Consider the following 22,241-nt stretch of genomic DNA (forward strand, 5'->3'; position numbering starts at 1 on the left):
TACCATCACACAGACTCTGGACTGCCGTTAGAAAAAAGGATAATACAGGTTGCATAATGAGCACAAGGTTTAATGAAGTTGTTTCAAAGGTGATGCTGTGTGGAAAGAAAAAGTCAATGGTTATTTCAAAATTTTCTTTTTATGGCGCGTGAATCCAAATGTGACTGAATACTGGCTGCTGTTTTAAAGATTTAGAGGCAAAGATGTGCTCTTTAAAGAAAAAAATATAAATCATATACTTTTTATTACTATTTAAAATGATCATGTATTAGCATAGGACTATATTTACTTATTTAGAGTGCCTTGTCTTTTACTGAAAATCATACCTGGTTCTCTAAATATATTACAAATAAAAGTCTGAAATTTGTTGTGTGTGAGTTTTTGTTGAACCTTTTTATTCTGATGCCTCTAAAACTGTAAAAGGCAACTGACTCCAGCAAGTATTACGTAGGAGTGTAAGTGTAAAGTGAGCTAAATCATTGGATTCCCTAAATCTGCACATAATCCCCTGATTAACTGCATCTGCACCTCCTTCATCAAAGCATCTGATATCCAAATTTTAGGTGTGCTTTTTAAGCTACACAGCTTAAAAAAAAACAAAGTTTGACATTATCCATTGTCTCCCTCTAACTTAATAAAAAACAGAAAAAAGGAATGTGTTCTGGTTTTTCAAGCAAAAAGATGGTTGACTGGATGACGAGAGGGAGAAACTCAATCCTGCCTCCTGCTGAGAAAGAGACGAGTGCTGACTGTCGACTGGCACGCCACCTGACTACCACAAAAGTACTGATTTGAAACGACAAGTCAGGAGAAGTAAGGAGTAAATAAGAGAGATCGACACAGTAAAAAATAGAGAGATGGAGACAGAGAGAGAGGAAAAAGAGGAGAGAGAGCACAAGACAGACAGAGAGGGGGAGAGAGAGAGAGAGAGAGAGAGAGAGAGAGAAGGGTAATAGATTTGAGAGTGTTTTGGGGGAGTAAACAGATGGAGTAAACACAGCACGGGGGAAACCAGGGGACTCCCACCGAACCAGCTCAATGTGTCACTGACACCGCAGAGTAGAATCAACAAAGTGCTCCGAGGGCAACGAGCACACATGCGCACACACAGCCTCCCACACAATCACACACAGTTCGCCAATTGGCAAGATGCTGGGACCTGCAGCTCCTATCCAGAGCAGTGACAGGCACATGGAGAACAAGCTGGCTGACAGCACATGACAACTACTCAGCTAGTGGAAAAAGGAGAGAGCTATCTCCTACTCTTCTTTCTGACTGCAGCTGTAACTTCAAGATGAGCTACTGTGAATATACATTAGTATTTTCTAGAGATTTTAAGTTAAATATCTCTGTGTTGACAAATAGCTGCAATCTATCTTCTTCCATCTATCAGTCGTGCTCTCAACCTCATCCCGGCACCCATCTGTATCACTTTCTCTGTTTCCAATTTCTTCCTTGCCCCCAGACCTGCACAAATGCCCAAATGCTGCTGCTGCTGTGTGCCAGCGTACCGACAGGCCTGTGGGCCTATCCAAGAGAGAAAAGGAGCGGGAGAGAGAAAGACGGAGGGTAGCCAATTAAGAGAGGGTAATGGGAGAGTGTGAGTGTGTGCAAACCAGTATGGGCGAGTGCCTGACTTTAAGCGGCTGTGAGTTCACGTGCTCTAAGTGGATGCGTGCAACGCCATGGGCTGTGCGCACACAGCCAAACTTAATTTAGCGGACCCAGGTTTTTAACACATGCCTGAAGCTAGCCAGCAAACTAAGGCTAGACTGGTGAGCTAGAAGTTAACAGGCACATTGCTCTCTTAAAGCCTCTGAGATCTTGTTCCCACCCTAAGGGTGAAGGAACTCATTTAGTCATTGATGACCATCACTGCTCACAACCTTGTGGTCATATCTTTTCATCAGGCACTTCATTACTATAAAGCTTTATGGAGAACGAGCCTCAACTTTCAGGACCATCACAGTGTTACAAGATGTACTGCAGGAAGCACTGAGCATTAACAAAACTTCTTCAGGAGTTTGTGACTGTTATCAAGTCTGATAGGTTCAAACTGAAGGCCAGAAGTAGCAGCTCAGGATAAAGTTGCCAGTATTAGTTTTTTTAATGCTATTTTCAATTTGCCAAAAAAGAGAAGCTGGAAATTAGTTGTTTATATTTTGAATACATATATTTTAAAAACTTCATGTCACATTCTGTCACATTGCAACCACAAACGGAGAGACTGGTACCACTGTTCATCTGAATGACTGGTTAATGGAAGCAATACTCAAAGAAGTAATAAAGGGTGTGATGATAACTCTGGAAGAGCTGCAGAGACCAACAGCCTCTATATAAGGGTCACCAGCCTCACCAACCATGTGTATGATTGTATTTTTTTTACAAATAAATAAAATGCAAGAACTCTTATCATGATAGTTTAAGGAAACTTATACAATACAGATTTTTTGGGGGCTTATGTGTTGGTCCCAAGCATGGGGAGAAGAAAAGAATGAACTGCATGACCTAAGAAATCAAAAACAGAGTGGTAAACCAATAACCCATTTTCATGACCGCTTCCAGGAAAGAGGAGTTCCATAGCTGGAATCCCCGTGATGTCAAAGAACTGCAAAACTCAGCGCACCGCAGCGTTTCCTTTCCCATTCCCACTGCAACCATTGTATTGGGGAGGACACAGGCATTCTTTTCTTGATCTCACTGATCGAGTAAGAAACAGCATCTTTGAAGAAACCTGAGATCTAAAGTAAAGTATGGTCTGCTGTCTACGTCACTGGTGACCAGACCTCGACTGAAAATAAGAAAAGCCACCTGAAACTGGCTGTTTGAGCTCCTGGGGAAAGAATTTGTGATCATAGATGTGTGAGAATTCATGCTAGAAGAGTCAACACAACACAACTCTGCTTAAATATGTCAACCTTCAAGACAAATACATGAATAAAAAAATAGCTGAACAAAATTTTGATAGCTCTTTTGTGGCTGTAGCACAAATAAATGTTGCATTAGTGAAAAGCATCAAATAATGGGAGAATATTGCCTCAAGCTAAAGATCCTAGAATAAACATCTAATTAGGTAGAGTGAAGCTTGTATATACATGGATGCATGCATCAGCATTTATTACATTGCTCTACAAGGCAATAGGCCGTCAGTCAATTCCACAGCCAGAGCATGACCTAGAAAGTGAAACCATACAGCAATGCACTAAATATGTCACATTTGCTCAATCATTTTCCCTTTCTATGAAGGCACAGAGAAAGAAACAGAGAAGGGGAGGAACAGGGAGATGGAGAAGGCATCAACCGACCGCTGTACACTAAAGCTAATTAAGTCATTTCAAATAGTCACAGAGGGTACCTGTATGCAATATAGCCAAGGCAAAAGGGTTGATGAAGCTCTGTCACGGCCCCGGGCTAACTACGAAAAAGAAGCCAAAGGAAAGGAGAGGGAAAGAAGAAAGGGAAGGGAAGGGGAAGAGAGAAGGGGGGAAATGAAGTGGATTTTTTTTAAAAAAGAAGCCCAAATTGAAGAAGAGCATGGATGTCTTTGTGTCTTTGTGTTGTGCAGCAGGAAAAAGGTTAAGCCCCCAGCAGAGTATGTCTGCACACACAGGCTCTCAATGGGGAGCAGGTGGGAAGATGCATGGATGGAGGGATGTAGAGGTGCAGAAGAAAAGCTCCAGATAATTGAGAGTTCACTGAACGGCCATCTCTTACTATACATGTGTGAGTCACTATGTTTAATTCCATGAACCTTTAGAGGTATTAAATGTGTGTAATTATAGAGGCACACAAACCCAAATACAACAGCAGTAGCTAGAGATGAATAGAAAAATCTGCCAATTTTAGTTTGATCCACCCAGACAAACGACTGGCCAGTTGGGGGAAAAAAATTACTTTTAGTAGGAAAGTAGCCAGAGATGCAAGGTGTTATATATGCTGCTTTTTCTACAATATTTTAAGACATGTTTATAGTTCATTCCGACTGCAAAAGAACAAGATTTGCAGTTTGACATATGAAAACGTAGCCATATCATTCTGATACCAAACTTCACTGTGGTGACATGGTTACTGAGAGAAGAAAACTCAAAGTGTATGAGTGACGTGTTTAAAAATAAAAGATATATGATGTTACTTACAAGAACCTGTACCATAATTTAGGTTGTGACAACAGAGCGCTAGATTTTGGTGGGTCCTGGTCATTTTGGTCCTTCCTTTGTATTTTTGCAGTTTTTTTTTTTGTTTTTTTTTTCCTCTTAGCATAACATTTTTAATTGGCACATATCTAATGGCAGTCTGGTAATACACAGGCAGACATGAGGAATCAAAGTAACAGAACAGAGCACACATCTGACTACCACACCATCCATACCCTCACACCAGTGGCAAGCTTGGCAACACCAGTGATTGAACTGGGTCATAGTCGCAGAGTTTCTTCCTCACATACACACACAGTATAGACTGCAGCATTGGCAACAGGGTGATCACAGGAGAGGGCAAACAGAGGGCTGAATGTAGAGTGATTGGAGTATTCTAGGTCAGCTCTCCTGACAATGCACCACTGTCTCCTGATGTGCTGGGCTAAAGGATTGAAGATGTCTTTGGGATGACGTTACAGCTACACACTGCAATAAGGAAAATGTGCTACATACAAACAAATGAGCCCATGCACATGCACCATGTTACATACAACGTCCAAATATGTAACTTGAAACAAGACTAGACGTCATCCCGGGGCAATTTACAGCAAGTTCAAAAATGGAAAGCACGACAAAACGCAACTAATGCTTCTTTTTCCTTCATCAATCTAATAAAGCTGCAGGCAGCAGATCTCTTCTGCAGCCTATAGAGAAAGATCAGCCTGTGGACTTCAAAGAGGTTGCAACTAGGTCACCACAAGGCATTGCAGTCAGCGAGAGTGAAGTCTCTGGTCTGAGACATCTCACTTCTCCCCACTCTTCCTCTTTTTTGGTACAATGATATCAGTGAAAATTAAAATGGATTATAGCACCCGCCGCTCTTGCCATTCCCTGGGGTCGTACAGAACCGTGTCACTGTAACTGTTACTATAATGCTACTTCTCTATCACTTCCAAAAGTAGCTGCTGCTCAGCAGTTTAACTGATGTTAAATTTAGACACTGAGTGAGACAAACAGAAAAAGAGAGACCCAGTGAGAAGGAAGGCATAAAAAATATAGAGAAACACCATGCAGAATTCACATCTGGTGACCCAACCCTTCATGGTTCTGCGATCTGGATCAGTCAAAGGCCAAAGAAAAAACGGTTTTAGAAGTAACTTTTCTGTAGTTTTTTTTTATTTTTATTTTTTTGCTATAAACAAGCAGAGAGATAATTAAGAATGATAAACCTTGGAATGTGAGGGAAAAGAAGGAGCACAACACTAAAGAATAAAAGTGGATAAGGAGTTTGAACAAGGTCAAAAAAAAAAAAAAGCTGCAGGGCCACAATGCATCTTTGAACAATGAACACAAAATAACTCTGTTAACATCTGACAACAACCTCCAACATGATACAGAGCACATAAAAAAAGAAAAGTAGACTAACAAAAGAAATAGAGCTTCATTGTGTGAGCTTAGAACACAATATATTCAATAGCTACACAAACCTTTCTGAATATGATGTTCTGTGATGATGGTGAAACCACAGAAGAACCCACAGAACTGCAATTTATGGATAGAGAGAAGTGTGTAAATGTCAAGTTGAAAGAAAAGAAATAGATTGTTGAAGAGCTGGTATTTATCTTGAGACCCTTTCAGACATGAACTAGTTTCCATGAATCTGAAGGCAACTCAGTATTTTGGCATTACATCTGAATAAACATCCTCACCACTTTTCCACAGACATTTTCACAGCAGTCGCACAAGGTAGGACCTGGTGACATTTACATATCACTTTCATCAATGCACTGATCTGAACCATATGAAGACAGTATTGGAAAAGGCTCAACAAGCGTAAAAGAAAGTAGGCAAAATATTGGGATAAAAATTGCCGACAAGACAAGAAAAAGGTTGCGGTGGAGATTGTGAGTTCATGTTAAAGAACGATAACCTTTTTCAAGAGATGACACCTGCATTATCTGTTGTGCTTGATATGAAACCTTAACAACAAAGGAAGTAAAAAAAGAGTCCTACAAGAGAACCTCTGTAACAAGAATACTCGTGAGGAAAACTGGTGTTTTCAGCAATTCCTATTTGTTGAATTTATGATGTGCTACCAAACGGGTTTTCATTATTGTTTCAGGCTAAAAAAGTTTGTATATCAACATGAAAATGTACAGTTTTTACTCGTGTATTAGCACACATACACATTTTATATAATATATATATATATATATATATATATATATATATATATATATATATATATATATATATATATATATATATATATACATATATATATATATAAGAGGCTGGCTGATCAGACATGAACAGAATGCCTCCATGCTTATATGACTTTACTTACTGATGTCTGAGTAAAGTGTATGCAGATACAAACACCATGTCTGTGAATGGGTAGAAAGGAACCAATGTGATATACAGAACCATACAAAGCATTGTAAGTGTGGAGACCTTGCCATGAGTATTTGTATATTTTACTTTTTATTTTTATTTTTTTACAATAATGTCACTTGACGTATCACAGTAGATGCTGCTGCTGCACCTTTCAGTCTGCTTAATGAAGAGCAACATGACAGGGTCTTCCAGGTGAAAGCCCATATTGTGCTCCCTAGGCATCTGAATGCGTCTTCTTTAGGTCTTGTCTCATTTGTCTGCAGTTGTCTTGTCAACAGTATGGTAAATGTATGGATGACTTACTGCTTGTGTATATGATCTGTCATTTTTAATGTTTCCATTCTGTAATGTGCACACTTATGAGCTTAGACTGACACTTATTTGACTGGCATCGGGGGTGACAGCAGCGCAGTAGCATATGGTAACGGGCTGCTAAACTGCAAAAATCTGACATTAGTGCAAACAAGTCAGCCAAGCATAGTACAGTGTGCTCCTGAGGGGCCTAAGATATAGACTGTCAGCAGAGAGTGGGGCTAATAACACATATCGTCAGACCAACAGCACTAGACAGAGGTGAGGAGAGCCAGATCAGGTATAAGAAGTGGTGTTGAGCATGATGAAACTGATGACAAGGTGCAAAGGCAAGTAATCGACACATTATGACAAATCTAAAGATGTGTTTAATGGTTGCTGTGTCTTGAAGAAAATTTGCAATCTGATGTCAGCATTTTTGCAGTATAATATCATACAGAAAATATGAGGAAAAACTAAGGTGGAGTTGCAATGTCTCAAAAGTGACATTAACACACATACAAAACCTGATTACATTTCCCAATGTTGTATTGCCATTGAAATTTGACTTGTTACCTCTAAAAAAATATGGCCTGTCATACATACTGTTTCCTTGCATAATATGTATGCATAAGGTGACAGTAAATACTTCATGTGGCTTGTTTCTCATTTCAGAGCACTCTGCATTTCTAAAAACGTTACAAGATGAATACTCACACCTTAATTTGCATGTGTCTTTTTCTACATCAAACACTATTGTTCTTCTACAAAAAAACAATGAATGTATATTACACATGGGCAAGTTAGATTTAGATACCGGGGCTTAATGATTCCATGCACTTTATTGCACAACAAATCCATGATGCCTGATCAACTCTATATTTAATTTGTTATATTTAGGTAAGAGAGAAGAGCTTCATAATTTAGGTATGGTAAAAATAGAAGCTTGATTATTTCTCAAAATATGTTTAGCATTACATTGTTATTTCACAATTTCAAATACTTACAGATCGTTGGTCATGCCATTCCCTTGCACTGCATCATCATCCCCATGTGTTTCAGCTGATCTGCCATTTATATGACCTCTGTATTTTTACTGTTCAGTGCCGAATATCCATTTTCATGCATTGATTCATATCTAGTCCCTTGCTCCGTTCTTACTATCCCTGCGATTTGTAAGTTTTCTTTTATAAATTTCCTTTCAGCAGTGGATGTCTGCACATCAATTCTCATTTTGTCATTGATATAGAGCAGGCCCTACTTGTACATAAAACTAGATTAAATTCACAGGATTTTTAGGAGATGGACTTGTACTTATCACAAATGGAGAAAAAAAAGCATAGTTGGGTAATTGTTCATACGTCGCCAGGTGATGTTTAGCACTTTTTAATGGAATGAAATGTTGCACATTTCATTTCTACCTTTTAATTCCTCTTACAACTCCACATACAGCCTGTAATAAATATACATAGACAGAAGTGAAACACCAGTCATCTCTATGGGTAACTGTCCAGTGGGGAAAATGCGGGTAAAGCAGCACAACATCCTGCATGAGAAGGCATAAATATTTATTGCCCCTCAGAAAACCGGTGAGAAGCCTGCAGCATCTACTTGATTTTCAACCAAATGTTTGGCATTGGAAATATTTGCTGTTGTCTGCCTCGAACCTACATAACCCCTATTTAAACACAAGTTCGTTCTCATCGATCAAAGCATTTTCACACAAAGTACAGAAGTTTGAGACCAGTACTGGAGAGATTATAGCAGTTTTCAACTTTAACCCCGAGAGATTCTCAGCATTTCATTGTAGTGTGTAGACATGTGTGTCTCGTTCACTGTGTGTAGGCAAAATTCAGAGTAGGTCACTGATATCCTCAACACTTACTCCTCACAAAACTCGATTTCCCTCTGGATTGTCCACAGCAAAGCACTTTTAACCTCTGCAAACATGCTGTAAAAAGGGAGACTTGTCAAATTTAGAACAAGATGAAGGAGCCTTTAAGTGTGCCGGTGTAGCCTATGCGTCTGTATGTATTATTAGTTGATACAAACACTTAAAACACATACACATATGTATTAAAGCAGGAGTCTCTGACCCTGGTTCTCTAGATCTACAGTCCTGCCGGGGTTAGACGCAACCCTGCTTCAACACACCTGAATCAAATGAACGGCTCGTTATTTGGCCTTTGCCAAACATGATGGAATCCTGAAGATGTAATTCAATCATTTGATTCATCTGTGTTGGAGCAGGGATGCATCTAAAGCCTGCAGGATAGTAGAGCTTGAGGACTAGGGTTGAAGACCCCTGTATTGAAACACAGAGAAAAGTCGTTATGTTACAGCTGTCAGAAAGTGAATATGCTGCTGCACAGGATGACGACTTTACTAAAGATATCAGGATGTTTCTGTGGGTATGCGTGAGTGTGTATGTGTTTTTGCATGAGTATATTGGCCGCAGAAGAGTGTTCCCAGTGAGAGAGTGAAGAGGTATCCACCACCCACTGCCTGGGGCCTTCTGGCATAGAGACTAAACAAGACCTTCCCATTGGGACACACATAAACAGCCTGCAGCTGCAAATGACCTACTACCCACCCCTCACGTATACAGACAATTGCAAACACACACTCAATCATGCACATACACACAAAGACAGCCTTTTTGATGGTGTAATTTGTTAATTTCAAGAGGAAAAAAAATCAAGTCAATAATGATGTTTGAGCTACAAGTCTGTACAGCTAGAGAAATTTTTAATGTAATTAATTCCCCTCTCACAACCTCCAACAACAAAACACCAAAAGTGCATATTTAAATGTACTTGTACTGCAACTGTTTCCCATTCATCTCAATGTATATTTTGTACTATGTTGTATATAGGACTTATGAGCCATCTAGTCAAAGTAACACCAACTCTGTTATGTGAAAATTGTTAAGGATAAAAGACACAAGATAAGTCATTTTCACCATCAGTCAGGTGTTCAACATCAAGTCAGAGAAGGACAAAAAGGAAAGAACGAAGCTATTCTTACTTGTTATTTTCTACAACATGCTAAGATATTTCTGCAGTTCAAATTTTCAGCAGGTAAAAGGAAGAAATTACTTTACATCACACACTACTGATAGAGTTGGAAGATATTAAACTACTGGATTCCTGGCCAAAATGATAAAATTCAATTCTAGCTATTTATTAAGCTAACTTTGGGTCAGAATAACAAGTTCTAGTATTTGCTATATAACTATATAACTGTTAAAAGCACAACAAAGACCAAAGTTACAGACACAATAATTACTAAACAAGATAACACAATATTTATCTACTGCAAACTGTCCTCATTTATCAATGTCTTTTGAAACAACAACCTCTGTGTTTTCCTGGCCTGAGGATGAACATATCGTCTTCATATCATTCTCTAACAAACAAATACAGGCCTCTTGCCAAGAGAAAGTCAATAAAACTACAATCAATACACTGCTACAAGGTGTGCACACACAACACAGATAGGGGATGATGTACGATTACCTGGAGCACATAGCAATCAGCTGCATTCTCATGCAGTATGCACAATCGCACTCTAACTTAGATGTACATTCGCATACATAACGCAAAAGGCACTTAATATGCAAATTTATCTTTTTCAACCTGTAGATCTCTCCATTGTTCGTGGGGAAGAAAGTGAGAGGGCCGATAGATAAATGGGTCTCTAGATATCAAGCTCGGACGTCAGTTGATGAAATTTCGCATACGGCAGCAGCAGTGCTGTTAGGACAGGGAATACCACCACAAAAATAATGTTTTCTCTCCCTCTGATCAATTTTTAATTTGGCCCATGCAGCCGAGCCCTTGGCGGCTTGGCCCCAGTAATTATGGTGGGTTATTGACAGCTGCCTTCCCGGGGGAGACTATTTAAAAGAGGTTTAACCCGAGAGCAAGTCCAGACCCCACAGCCGCCTTTGAACGTGTCAAGTGCATTGATCTGAGCTGAGACCTTCCCACCTGGAGGTGTGTGTATGTGCCGCAGTGTGTGTTGCTTGCAGGGCTACTGTTACAAGGCCATGGCAAGGTGGAGCATCTTACAGGCTTTAACAGATACATACTCACTCAACAACATTAAAATTGTCCTCTGGCTAAAGCTCACTAGCTGGCAGAATGATACCTGTCTGACCTGTGCAGCCACCTTGATGCCCTGAGCATGACCAGAACATTCAACATTGTCCCTTGGTTACACAGGAGGAAAACACGTTTACATACGGGTTAAAGAGAACTTCAGTGGGAAGGGGATGAGCTAATGAGAAACAGAGCAAAAGAATTGACTTAAGAGATGAAACAGATTACCTCATAATATAAATGCCATGACACAACACAGAGTGTGCAGCTGATGTTGAAGAAGACATCATCTGGCCAAAGAGGGAAAAAAAGGGAAAAAGAAGGAGGGGGCTGACAGAAATTAGTGGGATTTCTGTGTTTGAGTTTGTCTGCCTCACTGCCCCCTTTCAGCCTCCCATTGAAATTCCGGGCAGATAGAAACCCCAAGGCTTTTGACACACTCCTAAAAACACCCCCCGCCCCCCTTTCTTCCCAATGAGACTCCAGCATCGTGCCTGACTAACTATCAAGAGAGTGGAAGAGGGAACTGGCGTGAGAAGTGAAGACGACAGGGTGACAGCAGCCACAGATCAGTTTTTCTATTAGTGACTCTAAAATTAAGTTATTTATACTGAGGGAGCAGACAAGGCTTTGCAAACCCATTTCTAAACCTAGGACTTTTCTTTTTATTGCCAGATTACTACTAGAAATGCTGACATGTATGAAGGACAGTTTATGTGACACAAAGGTTTGCATAAATGTGAAGAGTCAAAGAAAATGATATATGGTTTAAAATGTTCTACTGATGGTGAAAGTGTGGTGTGTCAGTCCCCAAGTCCTTTTTTGGGGAGGGTAGAGAGTATCTATGAACATGAATTTTCAGGATGGTAACCAACACTATTATGTTTTAACAGGAAGAGGGCGAGTTCAAAGTTTGTGTTAGTTTTATTACAAAAAGGCCATTTTTATTTAGTTTTCAATCTCCCACCTGACATATGGATCTAAGAAGCTCTTCCAGAGTTACAGCTGCTACTGTGATAAACAGCATCCTACCCTCCGATTGTCTTGCTAAGTTTGGAGTTTACCATAATCTTTTTGTTTTATAGATTTCAAATTGAACAGTGCTCTATAAAATGCTTAAAGACAGATAATATTTCATAACCTCGCTCTAAACGTCTATGCAACTTCCCTCCCTGATCTTCAGAATCCAGTTTGCTTACTAATGTTCTCTAACAAATCTCAATCACAAACATATTAAATATATTTATGAATGACTTGTAAGGGCTGTTGGTTGCAGTGGATGTTATTTAGAGGCGTCTGTAACATGTGGTTGAAAACTATGTATTTCTTCCTTCCACCTCTTTGTAATGCACTAATTTGTGTTGGTTTAACACATAAACAAAATGTGATTAAGCAAAAAAGACTCAAACTATTTTCACAATATTACTGTTAATGCAGTTAAATAAAGATTTTTTTTTTTTTCATCTTTGCTGAAGATTCCTGATCTTTTGGACAGACAACCAGCTGGATCTCGGTGCTTCCAAAGTATAAAAGTGTATGGTATTTTTTTCAAAACTTAAGACAAATTTTGTTCCTCTAGCATTTGTGGCAAGACAAGTAAAGAAGAAAAGTAAAACAACTTTTAAAAAGGTTGAAGTCAAAAAAGTGAATGCTAAGTTGTCTTCATTTTAAAATCTAGGCTGCACTGAATGTACATAAGAGAAATGAGGAAAGACCACATTACAGTCAAAGTAAAATGTCCTTCAGTGTGGACATAAACTAACTTCAGTTCAGGGTCTTATTGGCTACATCAGCAATTGACTGCAACTAATGAACCTACCTTTTAATATTCAATATTCCCTCCTTGCTCAATTATTTTAACTGTAACCTTACTGTCTCCGCAACCAACCCACCATCACCCCCTCTGCAGCCCCACTGCATGCACCCTCCTCATCCACCATCTCAGTCTCAGGATGCAGAGCATTGACAGGGCCAGAAGGTAATGATACAGCTGCCATGATGCAACAAGCAGACCTGTCGACTGTCAGGAATTGAAATCATGAAGGAATAAGCTGTCATTAAGAGGCCCTCTCCCAGTAGTGGAGCTGTCAGATGGCTGCCTTCTGCCTACTCTCCCTCAATACTCCCGTCTCTCCTCCGCCAGTCCCACCCCATTTGCAGTCACTCCCTCATCCTTCTCTCATTTCTCTCTTCCCGAATCAATCCTTTCTGTACTCTTCTCCTTCTTTCCTCCTCTGTCCTCGTCCAGCCAATCATAATCCCATCTCCTGCACCCAATACACCCCCGCTTCCCATCTCAGATTCCTTTCTCTTTCCAGCCGTACTTTGGTTGTTGCTGGAGCAGCCTCCTCTCCTTCCTCTCACCTGTCATTTTACCTCTAGGCTTTGGGAGTTACACCTCTTCCATGTGCACACACACATGCACGAAAGACAACATGCAAGAGGCCTGCAAAGACAGCAAAAATTTCTTCCCCTAACTTAGTATTACTATACACACTCTGCCAAGTGTCAGAAGCACATCCTTCACCTGATGTGATGTGTGTCTATGTGTGCATGTTTTCTGGATCAGTACATGTTCATGTGTAAACACTTTAGACTTTAAACACACATATTTCTTCAATCACATTAATATGTGGTCATTGTACTACAACAAGCAAAGGAGGACAGAATATATTTTCCTAATATAAAACCATAATGGTTATTCTCGTTTCTTTATGCATGTGCGTCGATGCATCTGTGTCGCATTGTTGCTGTGTAAGTCTATGATTAAAAGATGCAATCAGTGCTGTTTTTTTCTTTATTCTTTTTAAGTTTTCTCCAAAAATCATCTGATTGGCAGATGCAGTACCATTGCAAAACCAAAGAAGGCTGACTCAGACTTTCAAAAAACCTGCCAAAAACTTTCAGTGTAGTGCAGGTGCACCTCCTTGCACAACTGCACATACATACTCCCAACATCTCTGAGCCAAATTAAAGGTTAGGTCTCTGGGTGCTGGTGTGTTTTGAAAAGGTAAAAACTCCAGCAGTACCTGATTGAGCTCCATGTGACCCTTTAATTTAGGCTTTATATTTCCAGTCAGCTGCTCATGAGTAAAATAAGCTGCACTTTTGGGTCAGACGAGTAATAAAAATAACTTTTGTAAAATTTAAATAAATCTAAACCAGACAAAAGTGTAGCAATAATATCAACATTTCATCCCGTATCAATATTTTTAAAATAAAATTTTAAAAAGTGAAAAAAAAGTGCCATGGTTTATATGTCTGTAGGTCACTGTGGTGAAAACAATTCTGTTTAAATACAGACCTTATTGTAGCAGGATTGTTGAATATCAAGAGAAAAGCAGCTTATGTCTGCAGCATAAGTCAGTGTTCAAGTCAGTTCAAGCAGTAACATCTTAGAAGCTAATTTATACATGCCAAAAGTGTTAAGCAATTGTGCCAAAATACTAAGGAACTATATGTACATTTCTGATACTCATAGCTCTGATTTTTAGCAAAAAGAAATAATTTTGGTAATCCTAACGGACCCGAATTGAAAAATGCAGTATTATTTAATGTCAAACAGTGAGGGGAAAAAAAGGTTAAGCTTCATTCACAAAGTTTGTGTAAATATCAAGTTTCAACTGTATATAAAAATCATGATTGAATAAGCAAAAGTTTTGGGGGGAAAATCCATTACATATTATTATAGTTATTCTCTCTAATGGTTCAGCAGAGTCATCTTCCGTGCATGTGCTTGAAAAGATATCAAGACAAATTTCCCCACTATGACATAATAAACCACAAACATGTCTTTAACAGTTGCAGACAGCATGAACCGAGTGGAAATGTGCGCGGCTGTCTTTCCAGCTCACAAACACACTACAAGGCTTGTGTTTGCCTTCTGCCTGGATGATGATTTGTCAGGGTGCGAGAACATGATTTCTTGTTTACAGTGATGAATGGGCAACACTCTCACTACACACACCATGTTCTCTATATCTAAGCTGTCACTTTGCCTCAGTGCAGCGCAAGCTTTTTCTTTCCGAACAGTGAGAGCAAGCAGACTGTGCAAGGCATGTTTCAGGATACCTGGAAAATCCATGTCAGAACATACGGACACACGTGTAACCCCAACCTTTTCCACAGTTGTACGCAGCAGGAGAGAGCTTTATACAGTGGGTAAGGTCTTTATCATATTCAGGTGGATGAAGCGAAGGAATGGGTGAGAGAAGGGGAGAGCGGCATCCCCCAAAGTCAATTTGAACAGCAGGCCGATTAAATTACATAGATACTCATGGTCACACTGACAAATGAGCACAAAGATGGGGAGGAAAATAATGAGACAGGTGAAGCCACCTGCTTGCTGACACAGAGATGTGTACATTTCTTAGTAATCATGTGATCAGCACAGAAAAAAATATTTGCTTCATATTATCTCTGCTGTTTCACCTCAACCCCCAAGAATACAGAGGATCCCACAGAAATCATGTATTATAAAGCTACATAAAAGTTTCCTTGCATGATAATGATTACACTGACAAATATGCTTCATTTTACAATAATATGCGACAATATGAGCTTATATTCTGAGCTGATGATGGTTTACTTAAAGTGTCTTTCAAGAGTTACCGAGTTGAGCTTTGTACCTGTGAATGAATGTCTGGCTGTGTTTCTTGTTTGTGGCGCCAGGGTTATGTGATGCTGCAGAACGCTACAATTGTTCATCATCATGTATATTTTTTATAACCCCAGGGTAATCTTTTCTTTCCATCCAGCACTTGTATAAATTGTACAATGCAGTTAAAATGAATTAAGCTGACGGTACACACACAGTGTGAGGTGACAAACCTCACAGCGACAAATTACTCACCCGAACATGCGATCCACAAGTTAGGTTGGATAAGCGCACATTTAATTTTAGCTTAAAATGTAGCATAATAGGGAAAAAAAACTACCATGAGTTAATGCAAACTTAGTTTAATTTTGGACAATACTGAGACCCTACCTCCATGGCCTTCATGATGAAAGGGATCTGTGTTCCTGAGTCCAGGTCCTGGTTAATGATAAGCCTGCGGGCCCACTGACCAGCCCGCACCACACCACTGCCCTGGATAAGCACGAGCAGCTTGTTCGGGTTAGTCAAGGCATCTGTGCTAAGGTAGATAAAACTTCTGGGTTCATCGTCTGTAGCACCCACCTGAAGATGAAGCAAAAAAAAAAAAAAAAAGTCACACAATCACTGGTATTCTGGTTTAGAAATTTATCTGACAAATGTTACAAAAAAGGGCCTTGCAACACCAAAATCTGACAGATGTTTCAGCAACAATCCAACTTTGTTGAGAACATTTACTAAGAGGAAGAAAATCCCATGTAAAGGAATAACTGTTCTTAACAAAATCACCAGTGGCACGACTGTTTAACATCTAACAATTTCTTTAAAAATGTAACTGAAGCCTTTTTTTTTTCAAATGTTCACTTTACACTAGTAAAGTGAAAAAAGAAATGTCTAATTATTAATCTATATTTATATCCATGTGATATAAATATGACGCATGATGACCCATATTTTTACACTTTTTGAAACATGGTCTTAATTGTTCTTGGACTTTAACTGAATTTTTTATTTCCCCCTCCCCAACAAACACTCATGGTGGGTCTGGTGTACAGCTAAGGATGGAAATGTCAGAAAGCACAAAGTCTGTGCTTCATCCACGTCCCTGGCTTCTTTGCATCCCTCTCAAGTATGCTTGGAAGAATCTCTAAGGAGACACTGTCCATAAAAGCTATGGGTGGCAGCTGCAAGAACTTAATCCAAACAGACAAAGAGGGCCAAGTGGGGGAGAAAATCTTACCCTTTATTCTCCTGTGCTCCTTCATTCCCTCTCCTTATACTTGGCTGCGGTTAATCTTCTTAAAATCTGCGGTCATAAGTTCAATGCTACGCAGGTGGACGGACCCACCACTAACACGCTAAAATACACACACGCACACTCTCAGTATACGTGCAGGCGGGTGGGCAGAAGAGAAGCATAGGAGAGCAATTTTCCAGTGGAATAATGAGATAAATAGGCCAAGCAGATAAACCAGTAAAAGTGTATGGGGGCTAATGAAAGGCGCTGACTCCGGCTAGGTGATTTATAGACACTGTTAGTGCTCTGGCTAACTCTGGCATGCTTCTAAACACCAGCGCTTCCTAACATTGCTATAAAACTGCTTCTGAAAAATGATCACCATTTTTTGTAAACAGAAAAACAGCAGGGATAGAGAGGTAAAAAGGGGGGGAAGAAGAAAAGAGACAACAAGCCTCTGACAACAAATAAAGAGGGATCAAGAATGTGCACTGAGCCTGGATGAGCTGGGCAAAGAATATCACCACAACTGTGGAAAAGGCAGAGTGGAAAGTCGCCTTCAGCCCAACTGAATGCAAAACAGATTAAGCATCAGCATCCTGTGCCTATTTGAAATGACACATCACAATCCAGTTCTAATTTGTGGAGGAGACACTTTTGCACAAAGGATGTGTGCAGTTGGGAAAGACAGAGAATATGAAGAAGACATAAAAAGAAAAACTGATGGAGAATTAGGAAAGCCGCCTTCTCAAAATCCACCTTTCTCATTTTTTTTTATTTCTAAATAGGACACCCATTATCACTCTGAAGCCTGATCATTCACAGTACCTTACAATATTCACACCACGTGGCCTTTTTCCACATTTTGTACTGTGGAACCCACACACTTCAGTGTATATATTTGGATTTTATGTGGCAGCCAAACAGAAAGGCTTCATTTACTGTAATACACCTAGAAAAGAAAATTCATTCAATTGTTTTCAAAAGTCACCTAATTACTAAACCGATTCCACATGTGCTTATTTTACACAGCTGTTCCATGAAGAGCTCTTCTTTCTAGAAAACATTAGTAAATAAACAGAATCAGCATGAGTTCAAATTAACTCATAAGGACTCCCCTCTGCGATTTGTCACAAGCTGCATCTTCACTAACAAAAACAAACTTTGTGGAAAAAGGTGTTCTGGTTAGTTTCTGCCCTGAATGCAAAACATTGCACTTCACCATTTAACACACCATGGCGAAACATGGTGGTGGCAACTCTGGTTATCATGAGTTGGGGCTTCTTTTCTTCAGTAGAAACAGGGAAGGTGGTCAGAACTGATTTGAAGATGGATGGAGCTAAATGCAGAGCGATACTGGAAAAACAAGTGTGCTGAAGACTTAATATTCCAGTCTGACAATGGCCTTATGTGTTAAGATGGCCCAACCAAACTGTAGACCATGAGCAAATCAAGAATATATGGTAAAACTTGATGTTCAATCTGACTCAGCTATTTTGCAAAGAAGAATGAGAAAAATGTCCATCTCTTGATGTAAAGGGTTTACCGACTCTAAAGATTTGCACGTTTAATTTGAATAAAGTTAGTTTCGTCAAACTATTGGCTACTGAAATCTGAATATGAATGCACTTTTTTAAAGATTCTTATTTATAAAAAAAAAAATCTCCAAACCATTGTTATAAACTACCTCTAAGGCTACATTTGAGTTCAATTAAGCACTACCTCGGGTCGGTCTTTTCAAGCAAGACCCCAGTAAAACACTGCAACACAGGAAAATATGGAAATGTCCAAGGGCGTATGAATAGTTTTGCAAAGCACTTTCTGACCATACTTATATACTTACAGGAAGAAATGCTTTAGTCAAGTTGCACTTTTTCTCCAACAGCTCGTAAACATACTTAGTGATGATCTGGAAAAGAAAAACAGAAAAGGCTCTGAGTCAGATATACTGATAACTCTATCTGATGGAGTTAATATTCTTTCTGGCTGCTGATACAAATAAACCTGTGAAAGAGAAACTGTGTACACATGTGAACAAGGAACCAGCATCCACAGTCATACTTGCCACCAAAAATATAAAGAAAAGCTGCTCAAAACCCCCATTTGCCCTCTAGTGTCTGTACGCACGCGAACGGCTTGAAAGAGTCTGGTTTTATACTGTACATGTGCGAGTGTGTGTGTGCATGCGTGTGTGTTTGTGTGTACAGTACAGTCAGACTGTTGAGGTTGAAAGTGCCAGGAGAGGAAATCTCCTGTACATGCAAAGGGCTGATGTAAGTTGTGTTTATCCCTGCAGCCACAGCACTAAAGAACCTTGTATACAAAGTCACTCCTACCCCAGGCCAAGCCTTTCATGGTTCAGTGACATTAGCAACGTTCTTTTCCCTTTTCCCCTTTCCCCTTCCTTCTTTTCATTTTTTTTCCCACTTGCATCCTGCTCAGCTGAGAACAGACAGGAGCACTTTGTGGAGCAGATTTTAATTCTTGATCAGGTGGGAAAGACACAAACAGAGAACTAAAGACTGAGAACAGATGACAGCAAACACAACCAGGAGCTATAAGATGCAGCGCAGCAATTGATGATGCTTCTCCCAGCGGTAAGACAAGCCGTGTGTCCCGTCTGTGTCGTAACAACGCTGCGTTGGGTGGATGCGCCACGGGGAGAGCTGAGCAGCCTGGTGTCATGCTGTGCTGTGAAGTCTTACTTCCATGCGCTTTTGAAGTATCAGCCTTACTAAATCAGGAAACCAAAGGCCAGCGGTGGCGCCACAGTCACAAAGCGTGTCGGCGCTCCAGTCATGCCGAAATGACTGACTTCGAACACAAACAAGGATCTACCAAAGACCATTGCGCCTCAAAGCACAAGAGATGAGGCTCAGATGTCAGTTAAGTGTGGAAAGAGGAGAACTTCACTTTGACTTAATAATAACAATAGATTGTGCACACATTGTCTTACAGAGGCGTTCATATCTTTTAATGTTTTCAGTTTTTGTTAAGTTGGGCCGTCGCATAATTTTAAAGTGAGGAGATATTAATATGCAGTTTTCAGAATGCCTTCAGATGTCAAGACCAAGCAGTGATCCAGACAGGTCTGGAGATGTTTTAGGCAAGTTTCATTTATAACGTGAGGGAACTACTTGATTCTTTATTTGAAGATGGAACAGGTTTGACATAACTGCAAACCTATGAGGAAATGTCCGTTTCCCTAAACTTCGAGGTCAGGTCAGGAGTGCATTAATCAAAGAAGCAGCCAATGAGCTCTTGGGTATCTCTGAAGGCACTACAGGATTCCAATGCTCAAATGAGAGTTCCTTGTCATAAGACAGCTTTTAGCAATACACAAATTTGGTGCTTCTGAAGTGAACCTGTTAGAAGTACCAAATACTTATGCGAAGGTTCACCTTCCTGCAGCACACAGCTCTTCCAAGCAGACAGAACTACAGCGGAATGGTTTAGATTAAAGTATATCCCTGTGCTAAAATAACCAAGACAAACTGCAATTAAGAATCTGTGGCAAGATTTGAAGAAATGCTCTCCATACAGTCTGACTGAACTAGAGTTATTGCAGCAAATTGTAGTCCAATGAAGTATTGAGTAAGAGGGGCTAAATAAAGATGCTCGGTTGCTAGATTTTTTCATAAAATATTTGGAAGCATTGAATTAGTTTTCTTGGTTGGTAACACTTTATTTGAAGGGGGTTGGATAAGACTGACATGACACTGTCACAAACATGACATAACACCTGTCATGAACATGAATAAGCCTTCATGAATATTTATGACTGTTGTCATAAAGCGTCATTCGGTAAATTATGACACTTTTAATACAAAGTTGACATTATTCAAAATGTCTTTGTTATGACAACTTGACATTAACCAAGAAATCATTACTGATATAAATTTGTTATAAAAGTTTTACTGATTGCACTTTAAAAATTAGGAATCTTTATGTTATTAAAGGTAAAGTTTAAACAGTAATAATTTATTGGTTAATGTCAAGTTGTCATAACAAAGACATTTTGAATAATGTCAACTTTGTATTAAAAGTGTCATAATTTACCGAATGACGCTTTATGACAACAGTCATAAATATTCATGAAGGCTTATTCATGTTCATGACAGGTGTTATGACATGTTTATGAAAGTGTCATGACAGTCTTATTCACCCCCTTCAAATAAAGTGTTACCGTTTTCTTCTACATCACAATTCTGCACTTCTTTGTGCTGATCAATCCCATCAAATACCCTTAAAATATGCTATACACTGTTTCATCAAATAAGTAGAATATGTTAGCATTGTGTGCAAACACTGGTTAATACATAAAATAAAAAACTAGCTACAAAATTAGGATATCAATACGTAATAAAAGATTTTATCAATTTGTGCCAACAAGGAAATCTTTAGATTAACCCAATCCAGAAGTGGCAGGACTTTTATGATTTTCCTAAGTTTTGATGTATGCAGAGGAAAAACATCCTTTAAAATGTCAACCTTGAGAAGATTCATTTAAGCACTACTCTATCTAAACTGTGGATAATTGTTGAAATGGCAAGACCAAATAGAGCTGCAAAGTGATAAAGAGAAGAGCTTCACTCATACACTCAATGCTCTGTTAAGACCAATATAATAATGGCTTGATCTCACAAGACGAAAGAGCAAAATCAGGTAATAGACAAATGCTAGTCTTATGACACAGAGACAAAGCCCAACAGACAAGCTAGATGATATGATCAATGCTACCATTTGACCCTGTGTCTGTGTGGGCTGAGGGGATGGACTGGAGGAGCTAAAGCAGCAACGCTTAAACATACCAAACCTCAAGCAGCTAATACGCTAAAATGTCGGCTGCTCTGATGAGAACTAAAATGATTCCTGGCCTCACTTTGCTCATACTTTATGACATCAATAGGCTTCACAGGAAATTTCTTTTGCAATATTTTATTTGTTCTGTGCCTCAGGTGGCCCACAAACTATTGATATAGGATAAGGAGGCTGGTGGAAATTAAGGAAAGGGAACAAGGGATTGACAAAAGCAAGGTTGTGCAAACATTTACAAAGATAAAATTGTGCTCTGATCATAAATATATAGAAGTTTTATATCCAGATTTGTGTATAACCTTTTAGATCAAGTTATCTAAATGCTTTTCTTCAGTCTTACAAGATCTAACTAGCATTTATTTCTAGTTTACTGACAACAGGATACACAGATCATGGAAACCAGCACACACACACGCACACACACTGTGGCTCCTTCATTGGTTACCTCCTAGGACTATGTCTTAGCAGCTGATCAGTACAATAAAAATGGCCTCTTTGTCACCTAATTACCAATGTGTTATTAGTGCTTTAATGAAATGCCTGCAGGGAGCTGCAATGCCATTGTCACTAGGACAAGCATGGGGAGTGGATGTGGCAAATATTATCAGGGGACAAAAAGAGAAGGAAGAAGGGGATTGAAAGAAATAGATTTAAATGAGTTCAAA

The 22,241-nt window shown here is 39.4% G+C and overlaps 1 protein-coding gene across 1 annotated transcript in view; it reads right to left on the reverse strand.

The window, feature by feature from the left end:
- arb2a (ARB2 cotranscriptional regulator A) overlaps window positions 1-22,241 on the reverse strand; it is an 87,691-nt gene that overhangs the window by 50,662 nt on the left and 14,788 nt on the right. The window contains exons 5-6 of the mRNA XM_015030050.1: window positions 18,602-18,667; window positions 15,915-16,106 (exon numbers count right to left, since the gene is read on the reverse strand). Of these exons, the coding sequence (XP_014885536.1) occupies window positions 15,915-16,106; window positions 18,602-18,667 (258 nt within the window). The remainder of the gene's footprint in view (window positions 1-15,914; window positions 16,107-18,601; window positions 18,668-22,241) is intronic.

Source organism: Poecilia latipinna, unplaced genomic scaffold (assembly GCF_001443285.1).
Source record: "Poecilia latipinna isolate Pla-1442-1.1 unplaced genomic scaffold, P_latipinna-1.0 Scaffold171, whole genome shotgun sequence".
NCBI classification, from domain to species: domain Eukaryota; kingdom Metazoa; phylum Chordata; class Actinopteri; order Cyprinodontiformes; family Poeciliidae; genus Poecilia; species Poecilia latipinna.